Source organism: Eurypyga helias, unplaced genomic scaffold, assembly GCF_000690775.1.
Source record: "Eurypyga helias isolate BGI_N326 unplaced genomic scaffold, ASM69077v1 scaffold2066, whole genome shotgun sequence".
NCBI lineage: Eukaryota > Metazoa > Chordata > Aves > Eurypygiformes > Eurypygidae > Eurypyga > Eurypyga helias.
The window spans coordinates 106,707-116,704 of record NW_010257036.1 but is presented as its reverse complement, the minus strand read 5'-3'; the positions used below and the strand labels follow the sequence as shown (position 1 = coordinate 116,704).

At 43.8% G+C, this 9,998-nt stretch overlaps 1 protein-coding gene across 1 annotated transcript in view; it reads left to right on the top strand.

Moving 5' to 3' along the window:
* The window catches only part of GSG1L (GSG1-like), a 54,982-nt gene that overhangs the window by 9,699 nt on the left and 35,285 nt on the right, over nucleotides 1-9,998 (top strand). Inside the window, exon 2 of the mRNA XM_010153852.1 lies at nucleotides 6,643-6,690. Within this exon, the coding sequence (XP_010152154.1) occupies nucleotides 6,643-6,690 (48 nt within the window). The remainder of the gene's footprint in view (nucleotides 1-6,642; nucleotides 6,691-9,998) is intronic.

Below are 9,998 nucleotides of genomic sequence, written 5' to 3'. Positions count from 1 at the left end.
AAAGAGTGTGAGCTGTTGAACCACAGTTCTTCTACAACCAGGGCTTTAGGGTTTTATTGGTTCCTTACTGCTTTGGTCTGGGGAGACCTTATAGTCCCACGGATACTGGACCCCCGATAACTAGTGTATTTTGGCATGTTTCCCTTAGCAGGGAGCAAGCACAGTGTGGCAGATGGTGACCTGTGTGCTGAACAGGTAAAAACTCTCCTCTGCCCATTCCGTGCTTTGAAATGCTGAAAGCAACTCTTCGTCTGATTTAATGTTTTCCAGGTCCAATTTGACACCAGAATCATTGGAAGCCTCTCTCAGCAACATTGTTTCCTTGGTTCTCCCAATAATTTAGAAATATCTGAACTGTTTTCTAGCTCTCCAAATGATAGATGTGTACACACATCCATCAGGTCTTACCAAGATAATCAGATGACTCGGATGTGTTTGAATCAGACATGATTTGAGAGCAGCCTGTGGAGATGTTTGCTTTCAGATCCTGTGCAAGATTTTTCACATCAGGGAGAGTTGCAGTGCAGCAAACGCAGTTGCCATGGCACATAGGCCCAGTCAGCACAAACGTGCTGGCGTATTCCCTGCTCTGCCTGCACCCTCTGCCCCTGCACAGCTACCTACGGCTCCAGCCAGCCAAGGGCAAGCTCCAGAGTGGGATGATACCCCTCTAAAGAAATCATTACCATTTCTTTGTGCATATGTGAACTGAGGAAAAATGCATGCCTGAAATGAAAAAGTGGAAACCTTTCAGCTTTTCCACTTTAAAGGGTGGAAAGTTTTAAGAGTTTGCTGAAAGAGTAGTATAGCATTCAGATTTAAAAACAACCCCAAAAGGCAAAAGGATTGTGAGTTATCTCCGCAGAGGCTGAGAAATGGAACAAATTCTCATGTTATTTGGAAGTAAGAATAATGTTGATGGGCAGCAGCTATGAATGACAGCTGTCAGAGTGAGAGAAAGCAATTGTTTGGATAGTTCAAGACATAATTTAGTGTAATTCTGTATGAACTTGTTTTCCAGAAGAAAATATTGCTCCAGCAAAATCAACATGGTCAGCTGGAAAATGTTGATTTTGCAGATTAAGGCTCGATATTTTATTAGAAAAAATTCAATTAAATGCTCTGTCTGGGATCAGTTTAATCAAAAGTGGAATATTTCACTTGTTAATTAACCTGATACAAATCTGTTTGAGTGAGCTCATTAACCTGTATTTTCCCTAATGTAGTACTTCAGTTCACTGAAGTTGTCTTGCAGTCCTCAGCCTCGTCTAGGCTGGGATCCCTTGAGGGTTATATCTTTTTTTAGACAAATATAATGGTTTTACTTTCAGTGGGATCTCATCAGAATCACATGACTCCAGATAAAATTGGAGAGATAAAGATTTGTTAGGGCCTATTGGGAAAAAAAGGGACCTTGTCTTTCGTGGGCTGGGAGCCAGAGTGTTACTAAAAGGGAATGCTGTTTAAATGAAATTTAATCATTTAAATTTCCATCAGAACTGTACTTTTGAACTCGTAAAATTTTATGCAGAGTAAGGGAATACAGACAGCTTTTTCTTTTTTTTTTTTTTTCAAGCTGAAAATCAGAGTTATAACAGAGCTCCTTCTCTCAGTCAGAACTATTGGATTTCTTTTAAGTGAAATTAACTGGAATATTGTGAAACTGTGTAGTTGGAAGACATACAAACTAGGATTTTTCAGAGTTGTTTTTATTTTGCTGCTCTGGCTATTAATGAGGCAGAGAGAACTCGGGAACGTGAGACCCGGTATGATCCAGTACATCACCTTTTGGTCCTTCCTATTGCAACAGCCATGTTGTAAATGTAGAATATTGTCTGAAAGCCTATGCTTTTTTAGGTGCGTTTTCTGCCCTCTTCCCAATTTTCAGACTAAACCACCAGTTTACTGAGGTATACTCTGGAAAAATTCAACCGTTTTTGTGCAGTGTAGGATCCTGAAGACAGGAACAAACAAACCATACATTTTAGACATCAGGTGAAAGAAACAGTAGAATAGACGTGGGTTTCCCAAAAGCTGAAAGTCAGAGTGATTCCAGTGTGCACAGGGAGCTTGGCAGGACATCTGTGGGCTGTAGTTTAGACCCAACCTGTGTGCACATGCATCTGCCTTTCCAGCTGCCCTGTGTAGCTCTCTAATTGCTCCATAGCGTCTTCCATAGACCCAGAGAAGAACGCCAGCCTGCGTCCGCTCGGAAGCTGCAGCTCGGCACATCTGATCTGCCCCAGTGCCGTTTCACCGGGCCCACGGGGTTGTGCAGGGCATAACGGGGGAAGTAGCCCTGGAGCCAGGATGGATCGACAGGACCTGTTTGTCTTCATTTTCTGGCAGCATTGAATTTGGGGATTTGGAAAAGCGACTTCTCTTTCTTAGCTTTTGCTTTCAAATTATTGTTCAGGCTAGGGAGGCACAGCTGCCTCTGAACTCTGCCTGAGGAAGGTGAGAGGAACAAGCATTTACCTCCAGCACGGAGTCACAGCCACCCAAAGTGCGCGTGACACTGCAGCAGGACTCAGCAGTGGAGAAGGTGGGAGAGCAGCACCACTCCCACCACGTGCTAGGACAAGTGAGGTGTCTGAGGCATGTATTCAGGGCGCAGGTGCGCACACCTGCAAGCACACACGTGCAAGTGTGCGTGACACCAGTGGGGCTGGCCACACAGACCAACCCAGAGAGAGCCGTGCCTTTACCAGCACCCACAGAAACATCACTCCCGTCAGCTAGCTCCCTCCTCTCTGCACATCACTACTGAAACAGGCGCACCCTTTCCCTCTGCAGATGCACACCCACACCACACAAATGGTCCCTCAGGTATTCCCTAAGCCCGTTACCCATACCAAGACCTCAGAGCTCCTACCAGCCACCAGCTCAGACCTTGGGTCTTCCCAGGTACGTCTCCTCCCACTCTGGCTGGTTCACTTTGAAGTTCCCTGATGAATTACAAATACACAGAGACGTGCACATATGCAGGATTAGATTAATTAGAGAAAAACACACACAAATTTGAGGCTTCCCAGTTGCTAGTACCCAGACCTGCAGGGCCCTATGACCCACGCCCCCTTCTCAGGAAGCCCAGCAGAGACACAACTGAGCCCGTGCACAGCCAGTCTGGTTATGAGGGAACGGATTTGCGAGGCTTTGCAGAGATGGTGTTTCTGCCTCACGCTTGGGAAGCCATAGAGGGAGTCGGTACCAAGTGCTTCGCTCTTACTTATGTTGAGGTGGTCAGTCAGTCCTGCCTCCTCAGCCTCCAGCAGCTCCCTGACACTGCTGAGCTTCCGAGAGCGTCACACGCAGTGTACAGGGCCATTGCTCCTGCTTGGAAGTGGAGAGCGTTAAAGCCATGTCACATCTCTCTATGTGAGTTATGTGCAGCAGAGCTCACTCCCTGGCTTTCTCCTCTGTCCAAATTGCTGCCACAGCTGGGTGAAGGCAGGACTATCAGGGGGATGAATCCTGGATACTCTTCTTGTTACATCTCTAAACAGCCTTTTCTATATTCTCTAAAGACTCTCCAGGAGCCTGGTTATGAGGAGAAGATGCATCTGGAAAAGGGCAGCACAGCAGGATAAACTCTGCCAAGTCTAAAATTAAACTTAAGAGGGCTTAAGAGATCAGTTATACAAGATACCCAAAAATAACTTAGAATAAATCCTAAGAGGAACAGTGAAAGTACGGCTGATATCTTCAGTTTTCACTGAGATGCATGTCTGCATGTTGAAGTGGTTACCATTGTAAATGGAGGAGGGGTTTCCAGTGCTCCAGCAACGGGAACAATGAAGGGAAATGTTCTTCATCAGAAGTGCTTGTACAGTTCCTACCACAGCCTAAAGGTTGAGTGAGCAGTGAGTAGTGAGCCAGGCACAATCCAGATACCAGCTGTTGAAAGTGAAGTGACCTCCTTCCAGGCTTTTCTCTGTCTCAAATCTACAGTCATTCTTTGCACTATGGCTCCTAAGGGACTTTTCCTGGACACTCCAGCATTTTCTGCCCATATAATTTAAACTGGAGGCCTCAGCTACAGCCAGCTCTCCTGGGAGAGAGGGTGTTCTGGGCAAGCTGATTTGAAGGAGGATGAGGATGCCCATTCCTCCAAATAGCCTGTGATCAATCACACTTTCCACATCTGTCCTGCACACTCTCCACATCTGTCCTGCAGACAAGGCACCTTGTGTCAAAAGGCTTCGTACCTTGCCATGTATTGTCAAGGCACTGCGTATCTCCAGCTCTCAGAACAGCCTGTGCAGTTCCTGTAGTAGCCAGTGCCATTCCCCTTTGGCTGTCTTGGGATAACAGGTTAGAGACTCGCGTATTTGTTAAAGGTTTCCAGGATTATGGATTCAGACTCACTGCAACCACAGGTGAGAGGTGACTGTGTGCTAGCCAGTTAGCTGAAGTCTGGTTAAAATGAAACAGTGATAAAAGTAATAGCTTACACCTGAGGGGGACACACCAAAAAACAACCCACCCAAACAAAAACAACCCCACCACAAAGCCAAACCCAAACCACAGATCCACATGGCTACAATGAAAAATGCTGCTTAATCTGCTTATATCACATCCAAATCTAAAGGTCACTCTCCCTTTATTCCCTTGATTTTTTGTCAATGCATTCCTGACACAACTCATGCCCTAAAACTCAGAGGCTCTGAGTGAGAAAGACTCCTGCTTACAGCGGAGTGTCTTTTATAGTCCACCTGTTTCTCTGTATTTCTTGATCAGGGGCCTAAAGCACACCACGTGTGAAAAGAAGTTGAGGGAGCTGGGCTTGTCCATCTCCCTACAGAGGAAGGATGGCTAAGCAGGTTGGGCATAATAAATACTTCTCCAGAAGGAGGATGCAGCCCTGGGACCCGCACAGGGGAGAAACTCCATCCTTGGAGTCACTAAAGAATGGGTACCATCATCCTCGAAATATCTGGCTGGGCAAGGTCACAGCTGACCTGATCAGGTGTTGGCAATAGTCCTGCTCTGAGCAGGAGGCTGGACAAGAGACTTGCGGGCTCCCATCAACACAACGCTTCTGGGATGCTGTGATTTCGGTGATCCATCAGATATCCTTCAGTCTGTCTGCCCCAAAACTTAATAACTTACTCATCTGACATTCCTCTGCTCAGATACGGACTGTCCTGCCTACTTCTTTTCCAATAGAGATGGTGCTTGATACCTTCCTTTTCTTCACTGTCCTCTTGACAGCTCCTGGATTCACAGGGTAGAAGTCCTTCCCTATGCCATGGACACAGATATTGAAACATTCATTTCAGTGTCAAGTGAACCTTTTCTTTTCTTTTATACCAACACACACAGAGGCAAACAGACAGTGAACTATGAAAACAACACTTTTTAGTATATTTAGCATAGGTTTAAAGCTGCAAAAATAAATAAATGTGGTAATAATAGGATTATAATAGTTTGTTATTTCAGCAGAGCTATCATTTCAATGGTTACTTTTATCTCAATGCCTCCAACAAAGATGCCGTAAAGATTAACATTTTGTATTGGTTTGTACATATAATTAATTACAACTCAGAAAAAAAAATTACACACTGAATTCAACATCACTACAGCACATCACTGTTTATTCTTTTTTAATAGCTCAGCTTTCTTAAATCAGTTTTTTCACTGTGCAATTAAAATTGAGCAAAACAAATGAAAAAAAACTCCTCCTGAAGCTGCCTTTGCATCAATTAAAGTATTAAAGAACAAAATGGATTCTTCTCCATTACCTCTGGCAGGCATGCTGGGCTCTGATTCCTTGAGGCAGGCAGGTTCTTGGTCACCTTGGAACATACCATATTGGAAGTTCCATACCTGCATCCTGGGCTATGGATGCACCTAGAGCAGAGGAATTCTTTTAGACATCTTTGATTGCCTGGAGAAGTAAAAAGAAAGGTCAATATATCTACTTTTAAGATACTTTTCCTGCTCGGAAGCAACAGGCTGCTGCAGAATGCCTGTAACAACAGGGCTGGAGTCCTAAACAGAGAAAACTTAATTTACATTGAGAAACGGCTGCAGCAGCCACAAAGCAGAGGGAGTGGCACAGGGCTCTGTGACAGTCACAGCAAGGCATTTGCCTGCTTTTTAAACATTTTTTTGTAGATTCTATGCAATTGCTGAGCTTACTCTGTGCTTCAGGTTTTGTCTGTCCTGGTGGCATGTTGTATCTGTCTATCGAGACACCTGTCCCACGGCATCGCTTCCTGGCGCCGGGAGGTTCGGTCAGACCCTGGTGGGGCACAGGCTTCGTCCTGACAATGAGAAGAAAGAGGGCAAAAGTGTTGGTGAAATATTCCTTCTGGAGTGCAACACTATTCCTGGCCGTGGGAAAGAGCAGCACTGACCCAACAGGGACCCAACCGTCAGAGAGAACGTTTTTCTTCACGAGGTGTATTTCATACTCCTGATGAAGGGACTGTGACCCGAAGGGAGAGTCCAGCCTCGTGAGCATAGCATTTTTGGTCCAGGCTGGAGGCACGGGTAGATGTCTGCTTGCTGTGTGAGACAAGTTAGTCGTCCTGTAGAGGTCCAGGTGGGATCGATGGCAGAAACACTAGTCAGAAAGAGGAGGTAGAGCAAAATCAGTTAACTTCTGTCTCATAAAATAATCCTTTTCTTTTAAAGGTGAAAAATGTCGAAGTTTTATTGACCTTGCCCCGGCTTCTGAAAAAGGTAAGACAATAAATACAGTCAAGGTTTCTTCCCATCTTGCAAATTGCATCGGTATTGTTTCTTGTCGTACTTCAGTGCCAGGGGAAACATTACTACCCAAGCACACAAGGACCTACACGTCATCCAGATTACCTACAGCCAGCTGGAACAAATGTCAAGGGTTTAAGACAGCTATTTACTCAGTTTATGCAGATCTGTCATTTCTCTGATGCATTTTCTCTTCATTCAGCTGAAAGTTTCTCAAGAAAATAGATTTATATCATAATATGTCATTTCCCTTCTTCCTCTAGTGAGGAAGGACATGCTACACAGTTTCCTCAGGCCACGAAGACATTTATGGTCAGAAAACTGCAGTCATAGTACCAAGGAATCATGTAGATGCTTGTTCGTTTGATTTACCCTCTGAAAAAACAATATTCAAGTGCACAGGAAGAGGCAGGCTACAAAACTGCTCTTTACCCTGGTGTTGGAGTTGTAAATTCTCAGTAGCAATTTAACCCATATTTCAAAATAGTATTTATCAGGAAAAAAAATGGGTGGAGTCCAATTAACAAACTGATCAGCTGAGCCCATCCTGTGCCCTGCTCAAGACGGAGCGCTCTGCCCACCGCTGCACGAGCATCGCCGTGTCCTTCACGCTAACAGTGGCCTTGGATGATGGAAATTCATGTTTGTACAAAGAAGCAGTATATTTAGTTAAATCAATCACAAAACCTTTTGGGCATACGGTACCTTCATACGGTCTGACAGAGAGGCAGTAAGTGGTGTACGGAACAATCATTCTCCGTCTGAATTGCTGATCAGCTGGACAAATTGAAAGAGAAGGGCAATTACCATTAATGAGGCAGTGGGGTATTTCAGTGAGAGAAATAGTAACAGAGACCATCTCTGTGAAGTTCATTGTAAGTAAACCTAAATAAATTATGCACATTAGGGAAGAACAGTCCTGGGATTACTGCCACTAATGGGCTCTGAGTTAAATCTTACACACACAAATGGGACCTTGGGGCATAACCGTTCTTATGAAACACTCGCTCAACACTCAGCAGCGGTCAAAAAATAAACTACCTGTTAGAAAGCATTGGGAAAGGACTTGGGAATGGAGCAAAGAGGATCCTGTCACACGAGGACTGTTTACCTCCAAAACCTTCACCTTTATATAAAATATAGTGTGGTATTTTGTCCTTTTTAGTCCAGCTTGCAGAACAGCAGCGAGGATAATCAGAGTTCTGGAAGGTTCTGTACAAGGATGAGATTAAGATTCTTCAGCCTGAAGGAAAGACATGAGAGGAGATATAGTGGAGATTGATGAAGATGTAAGAGGAACTGAAAAGGCAGCCTGTGGAATGGTAGCTCACGGCCTTTCCCAGCAGAAGGGCTAGTGGGCATTGCATGACACCTTCAGAAGCTGCACGATGTGTCTGTTATAAAGGCAACGGGATGCTTTTGTGCTTTATCCGTTTTCTACGCGAGTTCATCATGGTGCATAATGCTTGGTGGCATCACCCACACACTTTCCAAAACAGCATTTAGTGCTTTATTTTAAGTATTTTTTTAGTTGTGTGAAATGCTGTCAGCATTTTTTTTAATTGAATTTTAGAGTTGCTGCACGATGTCAGTGTATATTTCTTGACTACTCTATTTTTCCTTTTTGAGGAAGGAAGGTGTAGTGGTATAAAGAAACTTATAACTATTTCTGAAGTCTTGCCATGGAATTGTAAGGCCTGTTAACAGAGAGAGAGGGGGAATGCTCAGCCAGAGATGGGAAATGCTGATCGTCTCACTCATATACAACTGTAGATCCAGATGTACAGTGCAACGTAGTTAATCTGAATTTTTCACCACCAGTCTTGTACTGTCCAGAGAAACTTTCATCACATAGGAAGAAAAAAAATTATGTCAGCAATGCCCAACTTAGTTGCACTGCAGAATTTAACTTCCTGACTTCTTTTCTTCTCTTTTCCAGTTAGAAAGAGCTTCCTAGTCCTTTAATTTCTTCATCCCCTCACTCAGCATTAACTTTAATGGTCATAGGCTTGTCAACTACTCAGTTACACCCAGTGCTGGGACAGATTCTTGATTCTTCTTCCAAGTAAATGAGATATGATAAAATGCATTGAATATAAAACGTGGAGCTCAGTTACACAAGTATATTGTGGTTTTCACAGTCCATTGTGTAACTTGGAATTTTTGGACTAAACTTACCTGTCTCATGAGACTTCCGCTTATTCAGTTTCTGTACACATTCTTAGCATCACTTACCACTAAAACGTGGTTGGTGAAGGTTTCAGTTATCTAAAACTTCTCCACGTGTACATGGTCTGTTACTGCAACAGAGAGCTCAGGCTCTCTGTAGCTTTCTTTCCAACTGGTTTTCCCTTTCACATACAACCCCTATCTAACCAGCATCTCAGCTAAATACAGGCTATTGAAGCCTGTGCCTAGTTCTGAGCACGTCGTCTTCCACACTTAAGGCATACTGAAAGGAGGCCTAAGAACAAACCGAGGCTAGTTGTGTAGCCGGTCTCTCCTAGAGTCTCTCACCAGTTAACAGCAAGTCAGTCTAAAACCTCTGCATAATATCCTTCTTAGCACAGAAAAGCTAATCACCGAGACATTCACAGCTAAATGAATTCTATGGTGAGGCCTAGCTACCTCCTTCCCACAAATCTTGCATTTATAAATGGAGATTCTCATTCTTACTGTAAAAATGTAACAGCTGTGGCTTGAGTTTCCTACCTTTAATCCATTTGTACTGATCTCCAGTGTAGCTGGATACTATATCAGTTATTATACCCTTTGCATCTATCACACCAATGACATCTACTAAAATGAGGCAGCAAAATTTGGGGCAAACAGACCCACAGTATGGTATAAATAAGCATTTCCAACCCACACTAGGAGAGCTCTTCCCTGCATTTAAGGCAGCTGCCAACTATCTGTCAGAACCTTGCAAGCCTGAGATTGAATTTATTAGCTATTGCTGGTTGTTAGTGCCAAATCTGCTTAACAAAATCAGCTTGATAATGGTAGATAATAACTAGAAAAAAAATATTCTGCATCCTCAATATTTCTTATGACACTTTCCATTCACTATCAATAAAGGATGACAGGGCAATAGCTGGTTATGTTGGCCATGATTTTTAATGGGCTCTCACAGAGCAGATGTTGTTGGGTCCCGCGAAGTGTGCTATTTTCTGATTCTCATTACAGATGTGAGTTGTAAGACAGCAAGTATTTCCAAAAGGAGTTGGAAGGAAACTGCCACAGTAGGGTTTCAGTTCTGAATGGCTCCTGGGATCTTCTCC